The 22,500-nt window shown below is 41.2% G+C and overlaps 1 protein-coding gene across 2 annotated transcripts in view; it reads left to right on the forward strand.

The window, feature by feature from the left end:
- LOC117401613 (tyrosine-protein phosphatase non-receptor type 18-like) overlaps window positions 1-17,759 on the forward strand; it is a 25,292-nt gene extending 7,533 nt beyond the window's left edge. For both annotated transcript variants that reach the window (XM_034002377.3, XM_059017161.1), the window contains exons 4-17: window positions 454-549; window positions 808-846; window positions 1,273-1,341; window positions 1,773-1,835; window positions 2,780-2,922; window positions 5,079-5,145; window positions 5,854-5,931; window positions 6,586-6,675; window positions 9,319-9,413; window positions 13,241-13,614; window positions 15,562-15,608; window positions 15,980-16,010; window positions 16,803-16,892; window positions 17,436-17,759. In XM_034002377.3, the coding sequence (XP_033858268.3) occupies window positions 454-549; window positions 808-846; window positions 1,273-1,341; window positions 1,773-1,835; window positions 2,780-2,922; window positions 5,079-5,145; window positions 5,854-5,931; window positions 6,586-6,675; window positions 9,319-9,413; window positions 13,241-13,614; window positions 15,562-15,608; window positions 15,980-16,010; window positions 16,803-16,892; window positions 17,436-17,509 (1,356 nt within the window). In that variant the 3' untranslated portion in view covers window positions 17,510-17,759. The remainder of the gene's footprint in view (window positions 1-453; window positions 550-807; window positions 847-1,272; window positions 1,342-1,772; window positions 1,836-2,779; window positions 2,923-5,078; window positions 5,146-5,853; window positions 5,932-6,585; window positions 6,676-9,318; window positions 9,414-13,240; window positions 13,615-15,561; window positions 15,609-15,979; window positions 16,011-16,802; window positions 16,893-17,435) is intronic.
- The last annotated feature ends 4,741 nt before the right edge of the window (window positions 17,760-22,500 follow it).

The following is a 22,500-nucleotide window of genomic DNA, read 5'->3' on the forward strand; positions in this document are numbered from 1 at the left end:
GTGGTGTGCAGGTGGGGGAGTCGCACAGTCAGGGGAGCGCAGGGGTCCCCGAGGGTCTCCCCTGGTAAAGGCATGGCCGCGTGGTGTGCAGGGGGGGAGTCACACAGTCAGGGGAGCGCAGGGGTCCCCGAGGGTCTCCCCTGGTAAAGGCACGGCCGCGTGGTGTGCAGGGGAGAGTCACACAGTCAGGGGAGCGCAGGGGTCCCCGAGGGTCTCCCCTGGTAAAGGCACGGTCGCGTGGTGCGCAGGGGGGAGTCATACAGTAATAGATTAATCACAAAATACAACTTGCAAAAACGAACACTGTTTACGAGTGAGAGTTTTTTTCACCCCATCGCAGTGCCCAGCTGCAGCCAAAGATATTTAACCGTACAGGATAATTCACAAACTTCTTTTTATCAGCAATATACAGTCTGTCCAAAATTCTTTTTTGTTTTTTTTGTTTTTTTACAGGGGGCGCTGGAGAATCATTGCTACATCGCCACCCAAGGCCCCCTGAGTCACACTGTGGTGGATTTATGGAGGATGATCTGGCAGTATAAAGTGAAGGTAATGAAGGACAAAGGGTTACCCAGTCTGGGATGGGAGAACTCGTATGACATAGCATTACCAAATGATCTTCACCGGAATGCAGTTGTGGTTCTAGAATTTTAATGCAGTAGTTCCACAGTAGCGGTGATAGCTCCAATGGGACAGGGCTGCCATTGGTAAAATGGGACCACAGCATGCTAACTATACCCTTCCACAATGACCATCATTGGCAATGCAGACAGTAGAATGAAAATGAAAACTTTTTTTCTGTTTCAGGTTTGCATAATGGCTTGCAGAGAGATTGAGCTTGGAAAGGTAAATACAAAGAACTGAATTATTCAAACCCAACTACAGCCCGGCATTATACCCGCTGCCTTCCACACTGCAGCCCAGCGCTCTTACCACTGAGCTCCTCAAACCCGCTGCCTTCCACACTGCAGCCCAGCGCTTTCTTTATCTAACCACTGAGCTCCTCAAACCCGCTGCCTTCCACACTGCAGCCCAGCGCTTTCTTTATCTAACCACTGAGCTCCTCAAACCCGCTGCCTTCCACACTGCAGCCCAGCGCTTTCTTTATCTAACCACTGAGCTCCTCAAACCCGCTGCCTTCCACACTGCAGCCCAGCGCTTTCTTTCTTTCTTTCTTTCTTTCTTTCTTTCTTTCCCTAACCACTCAGCAACTCAAACCGACAACATATTTTTGTAAACGAAATCCTCTAATACAATATTATTCTCTTATAGAAAAAGTGTGAACGATACTGGGCAGACCACAGCGAGACGGCAATCTTTGGAGATTTTGTGATCACCAACGTGAGTACACAGCCTCTAGGGAAAGACGTCCAGTCGAAACGTTTATCATTGAACCTGTTACGTTTTAGTCTTTCTGAATTGAGCACTATTGAATGTTTTAATAGTTATGGGTGAGAGAAGTACTCAGCAGACCAAAGCAAAGGGGCAGTGCTATATTAAAAACTTAGATCTACCTTCCAGGCTAAATAAGCTCCCTCAGTCTTCAGACCTTAAATCTCTCGATTCCTGGATGATGTCATGTGTCTAGATTGCAGTGCATCTCCCATTAGTAAGACCACATTTAGTTTGTTCTTTGACTGGCTTCCTAAGAGAGGTTTCAGCGTATCTAAAGAACGGTCTGTCCAATTGTGTTCAGTCTAGGTTAGAACACAGTATTCTGTGCTCTCGCTAAAGTAATATATTTTCAAGCTTCCCCTGTCATCTTTTCCCAGCTTGATGAGTCCAGATCTAATGAAGAGGTCATTATTCGAATGCTCTCTGTGCAGTGCCAGGGGGTAAGTGCAGTTAAACTGTAACCTAATGCAATAACTCGAATACTACAAAACTGGACATACAATTCTTATTAAAGTCTCCCATAGTAAAAGCATTGCAAAGTGTAATAAAGCACAGTGAAAGCATGGTAAAGCATAGCATTGTAACGCAGAGAGAGGTGTGGTAAAGCATTGCATTGTAAAGCACAGAGAGGTCTGGTAAAGCATAGGGAAGCATTGTAAAGCACAGAGAGGTCTGGTAAAGCATAGGGAAGCATTGTAAAGCACAGAGAGGTCTGGTAAAGCATAGGGAAGCATTGTAAAGCACAGAGAGGTCTGGTAAAGCATAGGGAAGCATTGTAAAGCACAGAGAGGTCTGGTAAAGCATAGGGAAGCATTGTAAAGCACAGAGAGGTCTGGTAAAGCATAGGGAAGCATTGTAAAGCACAGAGAGGTCTGGTAAAGCATAGGGAAGCATTGTAAAGCACAGATAGGTCCTGTAAAGCATATGGAAGCATTGTAAAGCACAGAGAGGTGTGGTAAAGCATAGGGAAGCATTGTAAAGCACAGAGAGGTCCTGTAAAGCATAGGGAAGCATTGTAAAGCACAGAGAGGTGTAGTAAAGCATAGGGAAGCATTGTAAAGCACAGAGAGGTGTGGTAAAGCATAGGGAAGCATTGTAAAGCACAGAGAGGTCTGGTAAAGCATAGGGAAGCATTGTAAAGCACAGAGAGATCTGGTAAAGCATAGCGAAGCATTGTAAAGCACAGAGAGGTATGGTAAAGCATATTAAAAAAACAATCCATAGTAAACTAACCCTTATAAAAGTTTCCCATTGTAAAAGTGGTTTCTTTTGTAAAATGATTACACTGGGTGAAGTTGACTGTACAACAATTTTGCTGCATTGAAAATGGAGAGACTATACAGTATAGAAAACAGATCCATACAAACCTGTGCTTTCCCAACAGGAAGTTCGGACACTTTCCCATTTCCAGTACACCGCCTGGCCAGACCATGGGATTCCCAGCGACTGCGATGGGATTCTGGACATGATGGAGGAGGTGCACTCCAGACAGGCGGGCGACACGGCCCCCATCCTCATCCACTGCAGGTACCCCAATAAGAGACTTGGTCATCCAGGGGTTAATGAAAAGGGTCTTGATACCAGGAGGTTCAAAGCCACCAACTCACCGTGTGTCACGTGGCGGTCCAGTTTGATGCACAGTAAAATTAAGTGATCAATTAACAATGAACTATTTTTGTTAAAAAAAAACAAAAAAAAAAACATTGATAAGACAGGTGGGCTTGGGTTCAATTCCTGGTTTTCAATTCCTCTTTAAAATCAGTTCCAATTCCAACACATTATTGATCAAAATTACAATTAGCAGGATTCTGTTAAAGTTAGTTTCTCACCGTGGTCAGCAAATTACTCGGCTTTGAAATGAAAGCAGTTGAACAGTCGCAACAATTATTATGACGTCTCTAAAATATTATTATTACACGAAGCCAATTAGACAACCCTTGATAAATTGCATCACATTCAAATCGATGGGACAACATGTAACTGACAGCTGGCTTTTTTCCTGTACTGGAACTGCGGTTGGATCTGACGTGTGACTAAGCAAGCTTGTGACTAATAATCTTTGCCTTGTAGAGCTAGATTCATATCTACTTTGGGTTTTGACACACTGCTGCAAAAAGACAATTACTAGTTTTGCTTTTTAAATGAACTGTCTTTCTAAAAGTTATAAAAGTTTCCCCATAGTAAAAGCTTAGCACAGTGTAATACAGCACAGTGAAAGCATGGTAAAGCATGGGGAAGCATTGTAAAGCACAGAGAGGTGTGGTAAAGCATAGGGAAGCATTGTAAAGCACAGAGAGGTGTGGTAAAGCATAGGGAAGCATTGTAAAGCACAGAGAGGTGTGGTAAAGCATAGGGAAGCATTGTAAAGCACAGAGAGGTCTGGTAAAGCATAGGGAAGCATTGTAAAGCACAGAGAGATCTGGTAAAGCATAGGGAAGCATTGTAAAGCACAGAGAGGTCTGGTAAGACATAGGGAAGCATTGTAAAGCACAGAGAGGTCTGGTAAAGCATAGGGAAGCATTGTAAAGCACAGAGAGGTCTGGTAAAGCATAGGGAAGCATTGTAAAGCACAGAGAGGTCTGGTAAAGCATAGGGAAGCATTGTAAAGCACAGAGAGGTCTGGTAAAGCATAGGGAAGCATTGTAAAGCACAGAGAGGTCTGGTAAAGCATAGGGAAACATTGTAAAGCACAGAGAGGTCTGGTAAAGCATAGGGAAGCATTGTAAAGCACAGAGAGGTCTGGTAAAGCATAGGGAAACATTGTAAAGCACAGAGAGGTCTGGTAAAGCATAGGGAAGCATTGTAAAGCACAGAGAGGTCTGGTAAAGCATAGGGAAACATTGTAAAGCACAGAGAGGTCTGGTAAAGCATAGGGAAACATTGTAAAGCACAGAGAGGTCTGGTAAAGCATAGGGAAGCATTGTAAAGCACAGAGAGGTCTGGTAAAGCATAGGGAAGCATTGCAAAGCACAGAGAGGTCTGGTAAAGCATAGGGAAGCATTGTAAAGCACAGAGAGGTCTGGTAAAGCATAGGGAAGCATTGTAAAGCACAGAGAGGTCTGGTAAAGCATAGGGAAACATTGTAAAGCACAGAGAGGTCTGGTAAAGCATAGGGAAGCATTGTAAAGCACAGAGAGGTCTGGTAAAGCATAGGGAAACATTGTAAAGCACAGAGAGGTCTGGTAAAGCATAGGGAAACATTGTAAAGCACAGAGAGGTCTGGTAAAGCATAGGGAAACATTGTAAAGCACAGAGAGGTCTGGTAAAGCATAGGGAAACATTGTAAAGCACAGAGAGGTCTGGTAAAGCATAGGGAAACATTGTAAAGCACAGAGAGGTCTGGTAAAGCATAGGGAAGCATTGTAAAGCACAGAGAGGTCTGGTAAAGCATAGGGAAGTACAAGTATGACAAAATACGATTCAATAACGGAGCAGATAACAGTTTCAGTGATAGTTACATCAGGATATAATTAAATACAAAATACTACAGATTAAATAACACTTGATTACAGTACACTAAAGTACATGATTAAATGCAGTAAAATAGGGAGCAGATAAGAGCAAGTAAAGTGCAAACTAACTAACTCGAACTAACTTTGATCAGCTAGAAAAGGTATGGCAACTAGCTTCCTTCAGGCTAGCGTGGCAGGAGATATCATTGGTGTGTCTCTTTTCTCTGACAGCGCTGGCTGTGGCAGGACGGGAGTGATATGTGCAGTGGATTACATCCGTGATCTCCTTCTAACAGAGGTATGGTGCTAGAAAAACTATAGCTGTAGTGTTATTGACAGCTTTTAGAATCTGGTGATATTTGGAGGCTCTGTCTGTCTGTCTAGCTCTGAATACTTCACAGTAGTAGTGTGGAGTAGTGGTTAGGGCTCTAGACTCTTGACCGGAGGGTCGTGGGTTCAATCCCAGGTGGGGGACACTGCTGCTGTACCCTTGAGCAAGGTACTTTACCTAGATTGCTCCAGTAAAAAACCCAACTGTATAAATGGGTAATTGTATGTGAAAATAATGTAATATCTTGTAACAATTGTAAGTCGCCCTGGATAAGGGTGTCTGCTAAGAAATAAATAATAATAACATTTAATACAGCTCTGGCCAAAAGTTTTGCATCACCTAGAATTGAGACATCATTAAAAAAGACAACTATAATTTAGATATTTTATTTAACATCATGTAATCAGAGAAACTACAAATGATATTGCAAGAGTCTACCGGAAGCCATAACAGTAGTACAGCAGTATTTCATGTTAGATTTTGGAATTTCCAATTTATCAGTGTGTATGGAAAACTACAAGGCGGAAGGCAATTGAACATGTTAGCATTATTCACCAGATTTCATTTGAATTTATGAAGCAAAATGAGTTCATTCTATACGGTGAATTTTTCTTTGGGTGAAATTGCAAATTATTATTATTATTATTATTTTCTTTTTTTTTTGTTCCTCCACAGAGAATCACCGCATCCTTCAGCATCTGGGATATTGTGCTGGAAATCAGAAAGCAGAGGCCATCGGCTGTGCAGACCAAGGTAAACTGGCTAACCCTTCATCCATCAAAGCACCTCTCTAGAGCGTTTTAAAAAGTCATCACACAATGTGTGTTGGAGCAGAGGATCCCGATTTGCTACAACTGTTTACGTGGAGGTGTGTGTGTTGTTTTAATTAATTTTTTACATTTTGACCACTTTTTTTAACTTTTAAATTCCCTGCCTCAAGATGGCTTCCCATGTACCCGCATTGACCTCTCAGAACTACATTTCCCATCATCCTCCTGCTCACTGGTAAATCCATCTCGGTTACATATGTGAGCAGGAGGATGATGGGAAATGTAGTTCTGAGAAAAAACAACACACACACACACACCTTACATAAATAGTTGTAGCAACACATGGGAACATGTAACACAATCAAATAATTAAAAACGTCCTTATGTACCCTTTAAGCCCTAGGTTAGAGAACTTTACCAACTTTAGAACAGCTGTAAGGAAACTAATCTGATGTCTTCAAATGAATGGCCCTGTAACAATTGCTGTGTTAGTAAGCTTCCATTTATTGATACCAATATTCAAAAGCCTCTTTACACCCAGTTAGGTGTACATTTGTCCTTCTACTACTAATTATTATTATTATCATTTATTATTATTATTAATACAGTCGTTCCCCCCTCCCATATCTGTCCTCAGGAGCAGTATGAGTTTGTTTACCACACTGTGGCTCAGATGTTCCAGAAGGCCCTAAAATGCCATGGCAACAGCTATGAGAACCTCAATGAGGTAAGAAACTGCCAATCCGAACCAGTGTTACTGCAGGGTGCAAACTACACGGGGAAACACTGAAAATGAAAATGAAAACGAACCAACGTCGTCCGCGATTTCTGCCGTTTAACAAATTCGTTCACGACGAGAGCTCTCGTGGTTTGGAAAAGGATGAGGCCTCTCTTCAAAAGGCACCAAACAGGTTGAGAAAACATTTAAATGTATTTTCATTTGACATTAAGCCCTTTTCACAAACCCAAGCAGCTGTTTCTTCACTTTTTTCATATCAAAGATTAAAAATACTTCGATTGTATTGGACTTCATGCAGGGCAGATTCAATTACTTGCAGTCAAACACAAGGTAGACTGTCTTTCTCTAAGCTTTACTGCCACCTAGTGGACACAAAATAAATATACAGATCATTTTTCTGTAGCACTGAGTTGGTGTTTGCTAAAGATGAATGCCGAGCAGGAACAAAGCGACCTTAACATTAGCAAAATTGCAAAAGTAGGCCAACAGCTATGAGCAAAAGTTTTGCATCGCCTTCTAGAATGAACTAATTCTGCTTCATAGGGTCGAATGAAACCTGCTTAATAATGTTACGTTAACATATTGAATTACAACAGCACTTCCTAGTTTTCCATATACTTTACGAAAAACTGACAATTGAAAAATGTGACCTTTCGAAATCTAACATGAAATACTGTACGACTATTATGGCTTCCGGTCGACTTTTGCGATATCATTGTCGTTTCTTTGATTACACGACTTTAAACAAAAGATCTTAATTATGTTCATGTAGGTTTTTACAAAAAATAAATAAATAAATAAGGTCTCAAATCTTAAATTCTAGGTGATGCAAGACTTTTGACCACAGCTGCACACAGGACAATATTAGACACAAAAAGGCAATAGGTTTCTGCAAATACTCATAGTTCAATCAATGGTGGAACAACCACAGTAGATATTGCAATTGTCAGTGATGTCAAAATATGTGCTGATTCTATGTAAGTAGATGAGATTAGGTAAAAAGCTCCAAAACTATGAATGCAGAGTTTAAGATGATCTATAAAATCAATACAGAATATCAATATGTATAAAACATGCTTATTTGGAGTTCATATACTTTTTTTGGCACCTTGTGTTGTGCACTGAAAATGACAACTCGTGATTCAGACAAACTAGCTATGGAAAACTACATTCTTGTCATTTCCTGTCTTCAAATAAAACATCGAGCCAAAGTTGCAGGCAGAAGGCCCTACCCATGATCAGCAGATATCATAATACACGAAGCCAATTAGACAACCCTTGATAAATTGCATCACATTCAATAGGTGGGACAACATGTAGCTGACAGCTGGCAACTGGAACTGCGGTCGGATCTGAAGTGTGACTAAGCAAGCTTGTGACTAATAATCTTTGCCTTGTAGAGCTAGATTCATATCTACTTTGGGTTTTGACACGCTGCTGCAAAAAGACAATTACTAGTTTTGCTTTTTAAATGAACTGTCTTTCTAAAAGTTATAAAAGTTTCCCCATAGTAAAAGCTTAGCACAGTGTAATACAGCACAGTGAAAGCATGGTAAAGCACAGACAAGCATTGTAAAGCACAGAGAGGTCTGGTAAAGCATAGGGAAGCATTGTAAAGCACAGAGAGGTCTGGTAAAGCACAGGGAAGCATTGTAAAGCACAGAGAGGTCTGGTAAAGCATAGGGAAGCATTGTAAAGCACAGAGAGGTCTGGTAAAGCATAGGGAAGCATTGTAAAACACAGAGAGACATGGTAAAGCATAGGGAAGCATTGTAAAGCACAGAGAGGTCTGGTAAAGCATAGGGAAGCATTGTAAAGCACAGAGAGGTCTGGTAAAGCACAGGGAAGCATTGTAAAGCACAGAGAGGTCTGGTAAAGCATAGGGAAGCATTGTAAAGCACAGAGAGGTCTGGTAAAGCATAGGGAAGCATTGTAAAGCACAGAGAGGTCTGGTAAAGCATAGGGAAGCATTGTAAAGCACAGAGAGGTCTGGTAAAGCATAGGGAAGCATTGTAAAGCACGGAGAGGTGTGGTAAAGCATAGGGAAGCATTGTAAAGCACAGAGAGGTCTGGTAAAGCATAGGGAAGCATTGTAAAGCACAGAGAGGTCTGGTAAAGCATAGGGATGCATTGTAAAGCACAGAGAGGTCTGGTAAAGCATAGGGAAGCATTGTAAAGCACAGAGAGGTCTGGTAAAGCATAGGGAAGCATTGTAAAGCACAGAGAGGTCTGGTAAAGCATAGGGAAGCATTGTAAAGCACAGAGAGACATGGTAAAGCACAGAGAAGCTGTGTCTTACTACAGTCAGCTTCTTAGCCAAGTAAAAAACTTTTTGGTTTTTTAGTAAACAGCTAAAACAAAAATGAAATAACAGGAAACCGTAGTCGTGACGGTCTGAAAAGATGTTTTTGCACCTCGATTTTTGCGACTCCTCCCCCCGCATGGTTTCGAAAAGGATCATCTCTTGCAGCTGAGGCTATAAAAACCAACAGGAACAGATTTCAAAACCCCAACTTCCTTTTGACAACTCTGCAGCTTTTGTGCTTTGTACAGAGTTGAGTCTGTGTGCCAAATAACAAGAGTCAACACCATACAGCTTGTGTCTTCCACAAACCCAGTCCTTGTTCGCAGGATCGCGTGTGCCTTTACGACGATGTGGAGTCCCTGAACCAAGCGAAAAAACCTCTTTCCCCCTCACCGACGAAGACATCAAAGCTGCAGCCAAGGTACAAAATTTCTGCTTTTCATTTTAAGGCCGGCCACGCACAACTTTGCTTCTACAGCTCTGGCCAAAAGTTTTGCATCACCTAGAATTTATAATTTAAATATGTATATATATATATATATATATATATATATATATATATATATATATATATATATATATATATATATTACACATTGCTGTGCAAAAGTCTTAGACATGTTGCATTTTTCTACTCTGATGCATTCTGAGCATCAACAATTTACTCAAAGCCTCCACTAGTGTTTTCTACTATTATAATAACCTTGACTTGCTTAAAGAAGGAAACACATTGAGTGAAATCGCTCGCATCCCTCGATTTTCAAGGTGTGGTATCCGAAGCACAATCAACAAGCACAGAGAAACATCATCTGTATGACAAACCCAGGACTGGAAGACCCAAAAAGCTGTCTAACAAGGACGAGAGACACTTGAAGATAATATCCTTCAGGAATAGAAAGAAGACAAGAGTTGAATTGATAACAGAACTGGCAGAAGGCCCAGGTGTCGCTATCCATCAAAATAAAACAGGACGAAGATCAGTCTTGAAATCAGGACTTGAAGGATGTGTTGCAGTAAGAATACCTCTGTTAAGAAAGGGGATCAAGACTAAAAGGCTAAAATATGCACAAGAACACAGAAATTGGACTATGGAACAATGGTCAAAGGTGCTTTGGACTGTTGTTGGATGGACAACGACACCTGGGCCTTCTGCCAGTTCTGTTATCAATTCAACTCTTGTCTTCTTTCTATTCCTGAAGGATATTATCTTCAAGTGTCTCTCGTCCTTGTTAGACAGCTTTTTGGGTCTTCCAGTCCTGGGTTTGTCATACAGATGATGTTTCTCTGTGCTTGTTGATTGTGCTTCGGATACCACACCTTGAAAATCGAGCGATTTCACTCAATGTGTTCCCTTCTGTATGCGAGTCAAGGTTGTTATAATAGTAGAAAACACTAGTGGAGGCTTTGAGTAAATTGTTGATGCTCAGAATGCATCAGAGCAGAAAAACGCAACATGTCTAAGACAAAAAAGCGTTTTTATTCTTGTTTTTATTTTAGTAAATGTAACACACTTTCACAGAGCATTCGTTCTTTCGGGCCGCTCTCAGTCACACACCTGAAAACGCAGGACAGCCGAGCTTGTCATTACAGCTCCGTACTTGGCTTCCATTCTGTGTTTTTGCATCTTGCAGAACTTGAAACGCCGAAGAGATTAAGCCGTTTTGAATTCTTCAGTTCTTGCGGTGAAGAACCTCACGATGATTTTTTCTTACTTGTTCGTTGCGCTGTATTCTGACTCTTCTCATCCAGTTGAACATAAATCCGGTAAACCACGGATATCTTTCATAATTTGAATGTTGGAAGTGGCGAGTATAGCCACTTCCTGTGTCAGTTTGGGTATTTGTGGTGTATACCTTCATTTTTTTAAAAATCTCCAATTTTTCTGAGAAAGTTCTTGAAAATTGATTCTTAACCAAATCAACTACGATGTCCTGGTTGTCTGACATTTTTTTGTTTGTTTGTTTTTTAATTTGTAAAAAGCAATTCGAAATATTAATTTGACGTTCTCAATATAATTCTCAGTAAGGGTCTATAGGATTAGCAAAAAAAATCAGCGAAATTCTGCTATTCTTACACGGCGCACATAGCAAATTGATGTCCCGCCTCTGCTCAATAATGATTGGACAAAAATACAATTCTGCATGATTAAATTGTAAAAAAAATGAAAATAATAATAAATAAATAAATAAGTAAATAAAAGACTGCGATCAACTCTTCAGTTGATTAATCGGTCCGATCTGTTAATATAAACAGATAGATACAGACAGACAGACAGACAGACAGACAGACAGACAGACAGATAGATACAGACAGAGACAGATAGATAGATAGATAGATAGATAGATGACAGACAGACAGACAGACAGACAGACAGACAGACTGACAGACAGATAGATAGATAGATGACAGACAGACAGACTGACAGACAGACAGACAGACAGATAGATAGATGACAGACAGACAGATAGATAGATAGATAGATAGATAGATAGATAATCAGACATACAGACAGACATAGATAGACAGACAGACAGATAGATAGATAGATAGATAGATCATTTAGATCATACTTCAGTATTTCATGTTAGATTTCAAAATGTCACATTTTTCAATTTTTGTATATGGAAAACTCCAAAGCGCCGGTGTGTAATTCGATATGTTAACGTCACATTGTTCAGCAACTTTCATTCGACTTTATGAAGCAAAATGAGTTCATTCTATAGGGCGATGCAAAACCTTTGGTCACAGCTATAGATCATGAACAGGTGTCTAGAGAACATTTATGGAACTATTGTTAGATGCAAATACTTTAAATTCAATGACAGACGTTTGCTACTGAAAGAGCCTTCAACCATTTCTAAATGTAGCGGGAGTGAGAGTGTCATAGTTATGAATGGAGTGCTATTAAATCACGTTTTGCAATATTAATGTGTAATTATCTATTCATAATACTGAAATCAATTTCATTCTAGAGCACGAGTTTTACAATTATAAAGACTTGGTCAGAATTATTGCCCCTTTAAGAACACAGCACTTTGGGAACCAGAAAAGGAAACGATTACAGAGCTTGGAACGCTTTCAAAAATATCTTTTTTTTAAAAATCAGACAAAAAAAAACAACACTTCCTTTAAATAAAGCGTGAGTCAAGCTTTGTGTCACTCAGAGAAACAGATCAACACTGAGAAGGCTATTCTCTGTCCGTTACTGTCCTGAGTAGTTGTTTCCTACTGTAGACAAACACATAAGAATTGGAAGAATGTCTGTAAACCGCATCTTGTTTGCCACAGTAAATCTGCCTGATAATTTTGCAGTTTCCCGTGCTTTTTCCATGTTTTAGAAACGTTTCTTTAGGATCAAGCACTTTTTTTTCCCCAAAAAAATCAAAGAAGATGTTTTGAACCATAAAAGAAAACCAAACCGTGTCTTGCTCAGAAACAACTCATGGCTGTATGGGGTACTAAAAGGTATTGACAATGTCGACCCAGGGGACTTTTTCGACCTGAAAAAAGAAACAAGGACCAGGGGTCACAAATGGAGATTAGATAAAGGGGCATTCAGAACAGAAAATAGGAGGCACTTTTTTACACAGAGAATTGTGAGGGTCTGGAACCAACTCCCCAGTAATGTTGTTGAAGCTGACACCCTGGGATCCTTCAAGAAGCTGCTTGATGAGATTCTGGGATCAATAAGCTACTAACAACCAAACGAGCAAGATGGGCTGAATGGCCTCCTCTCGTTTGTAAACTTTCTTATGTTCTTATGTACAGTGCTCATGGTCCTTATTTCTGATGCAAAAACTAAAGGCGATTTATCTTTGTGTTAGCAAACAAAACAGCACCATAGCTGCACTCTTTCTAGAGCAGCAATATCCTTTTTGTAACGAGGTGACCAGAACTGAACACAATATTCTAGGTGAGGTCTTACTAATGCATTGTAAAATTTTAACATTACTTCCCTTGATTTAAATTCAACACTTCTCACAATATATCCGAGCATCTTGTTGGCCTTTTTTTTTATAGCTTCCCCACATTGTCTAGATGAAGACATTTCTGAGTTAAACATAGGTTCCTTCTTCAATGTCAGTATCTCCCATATGATATTTATAATGCACATTTGTATTGCCTGCATGCAGTACCTTACACGTTTCTCTACTAAATGTCATTTGCCATGTGTCTGCCCGGTTCTGAATGCTGTCTAGATCATTTTGATACACAATAAAAAATGCTTCTGCCTTGCTGTTTTTCTAGCAAGCCTCCCTTGAAACCAAGACCCTCTCTTCCTTCTCTGCACAAAAATATGAGTGACACCTACGCAGTGGTTAACAAGACCAAACGGCGCGTGCCATCAGACAATCCCACCGCTGCCACCATAAGCCCAACCTCCCCGAAGACCAACCATGAGTATGACAATGAAGAGGGGGTCTCCAAAAACCGACAGCCCCCAGACTTGGATGCTCTGTACAGTCGGGTCAAACCCAAAGCTCGGTTTCCATCAAGCCCAAACGAGCAGGCCGCACCCCCGGTCTTTCCTTCAGTGCCCGTCTACGAGCCCACCTCCTCCCCTCCCCTGAAAGGAGTCGACGCCAGCCTTCAAGAGAGAGGGACCTATGACAATGGAAGTGGTAAGCGTCTTCTTTGTTCATGGCTAAATTGATTCAGTTCTTTCAACTTGGTTTCTTATCTCATTCCTCTAAGCCCTGCTGGAATTAGCCTGGTTGCTGTTTGCTGGACTCTCTCCAGTGAACTGAACCCATTCCATCCTCTCCCCACTCTCTGTGTGAAGAAGTGTCTCCTTGCCTCTGTCCTAAGTCTGTCTCCACTTAACTTCCACACTGTGTGTCCTCTGGACCTAGTCCATCTGAGACAAATAACTGTGAGAACTAAGTAAAGTTGTGCCAGCAATGTGAAATCGATTAAACCAGTTTTCAATTTTCTCTCTGCAAAATACCCACCTTTCGATGCAACATGGCGACTCTAAAATTAATAACATCTCAGTCAAATTCTTTGACGCATATTTGACTACCTTAAGTAGCACAGTCTTGTTAAATCCACATTTGGTTATTATTATTATTATTATTATTTAGCAGACTCTTTTATTCAAAGCGACTTACAGAGACTAGGGGGGTGAACTCTGCATCATCAACAACTGCTGCTGCTGCTGCAGAGTCACTTCCAATAGGAGCTTGTTTGTTTTACGTCTCATCCGAAGGACGGAGCACAAGGAGGGTCACACACAGCGAGTCAGTGGCTGAGCTGGGATTGAACCAGCAACCTCCTGGTATCAAGCCCTTTTCTTTAACCACTGGGCCACTGAGCCTCCTTACCGTACCAAAACTGGCTAGAATAGTGAGATTTGGCTCTTTTTAAATCAAAGACACAACTTTCTGGTATTTATGCTTAGTTTACCTTAAAATGAAGGCTGGGACAGTTTACCCTAAACTGGGCCCAAAATGCGTTCCTCACTCCAGCACCACAAACAGCCTGTACTGTGTGTTTACGTGAGGTGCTAAACAGTTTTCACAAGATTGTACAATGCATGTGAAACAGATTTGAAACCTATCAAATGGATAGCGTGGGTCTGCCGTGCTTGCTTTCACGAGAAACAAGAAGTATTTAACAGCTGCAGAGGAAAAGGAAATGAGAATGTTAAACTCGAATTTCAATACAGGAGATTTATTACTGTCTTTGCAAGGCCTGACATACCCCACCATTATACAACTCTGCCATAAGAAAAGCACAGCAAAGTTTAATAAAGCATAAAGCATGGTAAAGCATAGGGAAGCATTGTAAAGCACAGAGAGGTGTGGTAAAGCATAGGGAAGCATTGTAAAGCACAGAGAGGTCTGGTAAAGCATAGGGAAGCATTGTAAAGCACAGAGAGGTCTGGTAAAGCATAGGGAAGCATTGTAAAGCACAGAGAGGTCTGGTAAAGCATAGGGAAGCATTGTAAAGTACAGAGAGGTCTGGTAAAGCATAGGGAAGCATTGTAAAGCACAGAGAGGTCTGGTAAAGCATAGGGAAGCATTGTAAAGCACAGAGAGGTCTGGTAAAGCATAGGGAAGCATTGTAAAGCACAGAGAGGTCTGGTAAAGCATAGGGAAGCATTGTAAAGCACAGAGAGGTGTGGTAAAGCATAGGGAAGCATTGTAAAGCACAGAGAGGTCTGGTAAAGCATAGGGAACCATTGCAAAGCACAGAGAGGTCTGGTAAAGCATAGGGAAGCATTGTAAAGCACAGAGAGGTACGGTAAAGCATAAGGAAGCATTGTAAAGCACAGAGAGGTGTGGTAAAGCATAGGGAAGCATTGTAAAGCACAGAGAGGTATTAAACAGGACAAACCAGGGTAAACTGTAAATATATAGTATAACCATAGGAAAAGCACACTTACAGACCTGGAGTCAATAACAATTGTAATTATGCAATTGGTAATTAATTTCAATTACAATGAAATTGCAGTTCTAGTTGAAACTCGGCGCGCCTGCGTCATTGTAATTTCAATTGCAATTAGCGCAGCATAATCGTACCTGTAATTATTTCACACCTGCTCTCTGCTTCTCTCTGTTCTACAGGCAGGAACAGCAGCTGTCTTGGCAGTCTGTCTCACAACCACAGGAAGGTAAATAAGCCTGTAGCTCTACGACATACACTGACATCGAAATCCAGGTCAGAGCTGGCTGTCATAGAACACTGGCGACTTTTCATGATCAATCAAGGGAGACACATGAGTTCTGAAGTCATGCATTTTCAATTCAGCCCCCTGTTACTTCACGTGGATTTAATTACCCTTATTCATGTTCCTTTGTCACAAATGATGTTGCTCACATGTATAAAGGCATTGCGTTGTTTTCGCCAGCCAGTCATGAGAAGTGTTAATTCATGCATATTTTTATGTTCACACTGTATACCAATATATATATTTTTTGTGCATTAAATTCAAAATCCATGAAAGTGTCAACATTAATATTGTTTTATCCCGTTTGTTTTCAGGATGGTAGCTTGTCATCTTTAAGCAAGAAATGTAGGTTTTTTTAAATATATATATATGTTTATTTACTTTATGAATGTATTGCCTTTTTTATTGTCCTGTATTTTTCTCTTGTTAAGTTTTGTTGAAAAAATGTCCCTTAGTTTAATTTGATGCTGTCTGGCGATTGGGTTTGGCATGTGGTGTGGGGCATGTCCCCCTGGTACACCCTGGGGTGGAGCGTGTTCCCCTGGTATACCCTGGGGTGGGGCATATCCCCCTGGTACACCCTGGGGTGGGGCACGTTCCCCTGGTATAACCTGGGATGGGGCACGTTCCCCTGGTATACCCTGGGGTGGGGCACGTTCCCCTGGTATACCCTGGGGTGGGGCACGTTCCCCTGGTATACCCTGGGGCGGGGCACGTTCCCCTGGTATACCCTGGGGCGGGGCACGTTCCCCTGGTATACCCTGGGTCCCTTGATTACCCTGAAAAGCCAAATTAACAGCCGACTTCAGCATCATTGCTGATCCAGGCACCAATGCTGAACCCTGATTGCTATGGCTACCTTGATAATGCACACATCCACCATGCCAGAATTGTGGATCAATTATAACAACAAGATCCCAATGTTGAAACAGAACATATTTTTATAGTATAGAAACCACGGAAGTCGATAATGGCATCACGGTTGAGAAATTTCACAATGCAAAAAAAAAAAAAACACTTGTAGAAACTTGTAAAGTTGAATCTGGGGATGAAACACTTGCTGTTGTGGGTTGGCTGAGTCGTCAGTCACACGGCTTTCTGTGCAAGTTGATTTTGACCGACTCCTTCTGTTCCCAGCTGCTGTCTCCCAATCCACAGATGACAATTACGAATATGTAACAGGGTCTTCCCAAGGAACTCCTAACTGCAGCAAGGCCAACGGATTAGGTACGCATGGGTTTCCTCTAATAAATCATTAACGATGTTGCTGTAGAGAAAAAACGCATTAGTAATCATACAAATTCATATGTGTTGGGAAGCTTAAAGCAGTTTGCTGGAGGTGACTTTGGTGGGACTAATATTGCAAAGGTAACTTTAGAATGACTGAAGTGACAAAGCAGGAGCTAGCAATGGGGAAAGAAAACTTGTAAAAGAGGGTAGTTGGCGGTTGGTTGCACTTGAATGGAATAACAGCTGAGTAACTCGTTTATTTTATAATTTGTAAGATAACAGAAACAAACTTCAGTTACGTAGTCTCTGCGCTTACTAGCTCCCAGACTTCCACGGTGAAGCGTCCGAGGGCTCTCTCCATGCTTTCACTATGCCTTTCTTACACTGCCATGCTTTTACTACGGCCTCCTCTTGTTTGTAAATGTTCTGACGTGATCTAATTCCTACAAGTGTTTGCAATCTGAACTGTTGAGCGCTAGTGTGAAAATGCTGCTTTTGAAAAAGGAGCTCTTCAGATTCCTCTCCTTTTTTTTCCTGCAGGTTTTAACTGTCGGGTTGGGAAACCTAAAGGACCCAGAGACCCTCCTTTCGAGTGGAGTAGAGAAGAGAGATAGCAAAAGGAGAGGCCGTCCTCAGTGATCTTCAATAGCAATGCAGAGATGGACAGTCTGCTACTCGGAGGCAATGGTAGCTACAATGCCAGCATTTTCAATGGAATAATCTTTGGTAAAGACTTTTTTTTTTTTTTTAACACAGGTTTGTGTCTGAGAAGCTTTTTCTTTTAAAATCAATGCATCAACGGCAACACATCTGATAATGTCATTTTGTGTATAAAAAATACTAAATAAAAATGTGTTTAATGTCTCCGTTTCATTTCAATTTCCTGCCCAGTGTGTTTTAGATTAAAAGGATAGCTACATGAACATAATTTAGATATTTTATCTAATGTTGCGTCATCAAAAAAAACAACAGGAAGTCTACAGGAAGCCATAATGGTAGTACAGTATTTCATGTTAGATTTTACATTTTTTTCAATTTGTGTCATTGGTTAAGTATATGGGAAAAACTCCAAAGCGGTGTGTAATTCAATATGTTAACGTAAAATTATCCAGCAGGTTTCATTCGACTTTATGAAGCAAAATGAGTTCATTCTATAGGGTGATGCTAAACTTTTGCCCATAGCTGTACAAGCATGACAGACTGTCACGGTGTTGGCACAGACTCACGTGGGCATGGGCGTGGCACCAGCGCAGTAAAGCATTCAGAGAAACGCAGATTCTTATTCAGAACAGTCTAACAAAGACCTAGCTTCATGGAGCCCTGTCTAAACATAATTATTCTCACCCATTTTCACATGTTTTACGTGTGTAAAAATAAATAAATAAATATAAAATAAAGGGCACAGCACTTATTTTCATAAGTCTTGCTTTTTCATTTAATACAGTTATGCAGGATTGTAAACGCACAGCATATATAATAAAACATGGTAAAACCATGGTAAAGCATAGGGAAGCATTGTAAAGCACAGAGAGGTCATGTAAAGCATAGGCAAGCATTGTAAAGCACAGAGAGGTGTGGTAAAGCATAGGGAAGCATTGTAAAGCACAGAGAGGTCTGGTAAAGCATAGGGAAGCATTGTAAAGCACAGAGAGGTCATGTAAAGCATAGGGAAGCATTGTAAAGCACAGAGAGGTGTGGTAAAGCATAGGGAAGCATTGTAAAGCACAGAGAGGTCTGGTAAAGCATAGGGAAGCATTGTAAAGCACAGAGAGGTCTGGTAAAGCATAGGGAAGCATTGTAAAGCACAGAGAGGTCTGGTAAAGCATAGGGAAGCATTGTAAAGCACAGAGAGGTCTGGTAAAGCATAGGGAAGCATTGTAAAGCACAGTGAAGGTCTGGTAAAGCATAGGGAAGCATTGTAAAGCACAGAGAGGTGTGGTAAAGCATAGGGAAGCATTGTAAAGCACAGAGAGGTGTGGTAAAGCATAGGGAAGCATTGTAAAGCACAGAGAGGTGTGGTAAAGCATAGGGAAGCATTGTAAAGCACAGAGAGGTCTGGTAAAGCATAGGGAAGCATTGTAAAGCACAGAGAGGTCTGGTAAAGCATAGGGAAGCATTGTAAAGCACAGAGAGGTGTGGTAAAGCATAGGGAAGCATTGTAAAGCACAGAGAGGTCTGGTAAAGCATGGGGAAGCATTGTAAAGCACAGATAGGTCTGGTAAAGCATAGGGAAGCATTGTAAAGCACAGAGAGGTCTGGTAAAGCACAGGGAAGCATTGTAAAGCACAGAGAGGTGTGGTAAAGCATAGGGAAGCATTGTAAAGCACAGAGAGGAGTGGTAAAGCATAGGGAAGCATTGTAAAGCACAGAGAGGTCTGGTAAAGCATAGGGAAGCATTGCAAACCATGGTAAACTGCAGAGAGTAGGAAAACTGCAAATCTGCCAAGCAAATTGACCCTTTATAATACATTATAAATGCAGCAAAACATAATAAACCAATCAGCACTCTGTCCTTTAAAGGCTCTATTAACAACATTTAGAACTTTTAATGGATGTTTTGTTAAGTATCTATGCTTAACAGATTCATTAAATCAAGTCTGTAGTTCACAAAAAAAAACATTCAAGTGTTTTAGAGCTGGTTTACTGTCATTTTTAAATGCACCTCGCCAGTTCTGTATAGCCTCATGTGATTCATCTTTCACGGCTGGGACGATTCATTTAAAACTGCGATTCATTTCAGCTCATTGTCAAAGTGAGTCTGCAAGGATGGCCGACAGCAACTGTGCCACACTGTGTTATTTCCTCATAGCGGCTACTGAGTTTGTAATCCGACATGTACTCACCTCTCTACCACGTCTGGGGGTCAGTTCCTTTTTTCTTTTTCAATTAGTTCCCACTTCCTTTGAAGGACTTTGAATCGGAATCGATATTTTTAGAGACGTAAAAACTGTTGACCTGCTTTCAACCAGTAACACGACCCCCCCTCCTAAAGACAATCCTGACGTCTAGGAAGCGCAAGCGCAAAAGGACTTCCTGAAATTAAGGCAAGGAAACTCCGAACTTTCTTTAACTCAGCGTAGTACCAGGATGTCTTAAGCATGGGCTTATTTTGAAACTGCATATTTTTTGACCTATAAAGCGTGAGGACAGGTAGGGTAATGTGACTGAACCTCAGCCCACACTGCCCAGCTCCAGATTTAATGATGTAACTGAATCCTCCGAAAATAAGTACTGGGTCAAAGTTTGGCATAGTTCAAAACATTTACTTAAAAGCTGAAATGTGTTAAAACGAATACATTAACTCACCAATCAGAAACACACAACGTATTTGAGTATATAGCAAATTGTGACCTGCATTATAATTTAACAGAGATATATTTTAGCTAACAAAAAATAAATAAACAGAGGCAAGCAAACGCTTGTCTGCTTGCCTCTGTTTCTTAAAGGTTTAACCTTAAACTCTTAAACAGTAGCAGAGTTCAAGTTACTTATAAAATGTTACGGCTAACTTTATTATTATTATTTATTTCTTAGCAGACGCCCTTATCCAGGGCGACTTACAATTGTTACAAGGTATCACATTATACATTATTTTACATTATACAGATATCACATTATTTTTACATACAATTACCCATTTATACAGTTGGGTTTTTACTGGAGCAATCTAGGTAAAGTACCTTGCTCAAGGGTACAACAGCAGTGTCCCCCACTGGGGATTGAACCCACGACCCTCCGGTCAAGAGTCCAGAGCCCTAACCACTACTCCACACTGCTAACTTAAAATCTGCAACGGTTTAAGAGCTGAAAACAATTGAAAAAGTCTAATTAAAAATGATCAGTTCAATTTAAGGGTCTAGTTAAGTAACTGAGAGCTCAGAAAACCAGCAGCCACAGGGGGTCCCCAGGACCAAGTTTGAAAAGCCGTGGACTAGACGATATACCACGAATGTTCACAGAGTGAGGACTGGCCTTGAAAACGAACTCCTCCATTTTCTCCATGGCGTGATGCGCCTGCAGGGGCAACGTAAGGACACGGACCGGATCTACTTCTTCTGGCTCCTCTTCCTCTTCTTCATCCCGGGCTCCTCCCTGCTCCTCTCCGTCGCGCTGCTCCTCCGTCTTCCCATCAGCCACCTCTCCTCCTCCTCCCTCCTGCCAGAACAAAACGAGGCTTGTCAGTCACCAGACCGGCCACATCCACACCGGCTCCACTTCAGAAACAATGTGGTTAGGCTGAGGATAATATCCAATTACTTCCCCCCCAGCAACCTCACTGCAGCAAATACCCCACACAGCTGCTCAGGAGAACTGAAGGTTCAGCGGGTGTCCTCCGATCCCACGACTGAGCCAGCTTCCTCTTCCACACCCAGGAGAGAGCGCGGATATCAGCGAGCTAGCGCCCTCTGGAGGACAAATGCAGGTGTCCGCTCTGAGCTCACATTCCAACAAGACCTAAAGCGAAACCACAGCAAAAGATGAAATCAACACCTGATCTTACCTGGGGTGCAGTGCCAGCCAACTCCAGCAGGTCTCTCTGTGGTTTCTCCGCAGGCACGAGCAGGGCGGGGCCTCCCTGGGAGCTATTATTATTATTATTATTATTTATTTCTTAGCAGACGCCCTTATCTAGGGCGACTTACAATTGTTACAAGATATCACATTATACATTATTTCACATTATACAGATATCACATTATTTTTACATACAATTACCCATTTATACAGTTGGGTTTTTACTGGAGCAATCTAGATAAGTACCTTGCTCAAGGGTACAACAGCAGTGTCCCCCACTGGGGATTGAACCCACGACCCTCCGGTCAAGAGTCCAGAGCCCTGAGCCCTAAAAAAATACATTCAAATCAGTACTTTATAGTTCTCTGTGTTTCATTGTGAAGACAAAAAACTCACGCAATTTGGTCAGTCACCCCTGACCTTCTGAAACCTTCAAGAAATTGTGCTTAGGAATGTCCTTACCAAGTTTCAACACCAGGGGTAGTAGTTGTCAAGGAAGATCACTAGCTGTTTATTCCTTTTGGATTAGTATGCTAGTTCTTTGTTTTCTTTCAATTTTTTATGTCAAAATGTAAAAAAAAAAAAAAGACTGATCATGTTTAATAAAAAATATGTATACAGTTCAAATATGATCGATATTTTGTTTTTACTTACGTACATCTACTTGAGTTATTTTATTAATGTGTATCTGTAATAAAACGAAATAAAAACAAAATGTGTGGCGCATAAAACGAAAAAAAAAATAAAACGAAAAATTATCCAGGCTTTCCGTGGGTCTAATGGGTCGTCTAATGAGCATTGAAAACACCTCAGATTTCAGGCGACTAAAAACTGCGTGACCTTCAGTCTTGCCGTGTATAACGGCTCTATATTTTACTATATGATTACCCTAACTCTCAACTACTGAGCTAAACTGCTTCCCCTCATCCCAGTCCCTCAGCTCTAACCACTGGCTCACACACAGCTTCCATCCCTCCCAGTCCCTCAGCTCTAACAAATAAGCTACACAGCTACACAGCTACACAGGGGGGGGGGGCGAGGAGAGGGGAAGAGGGGTGCATCCAAAACAACAAAGGAGACAACGATTTAA

Source organism: Acipenser ruthenus, chromosome 55 (genome assembly GCF_902713425.1).
Source record: "Acipenser ruthenus chromosome 55, fAciRut3.2 maternal haplotype, whole genome shotgun sequence".
NCBI lineage: Eukaryota > Metazoa > Chordata > Actinopteri > Acipenseriformes > Acipenseridae > Acipenser > Acipenser ruthenus.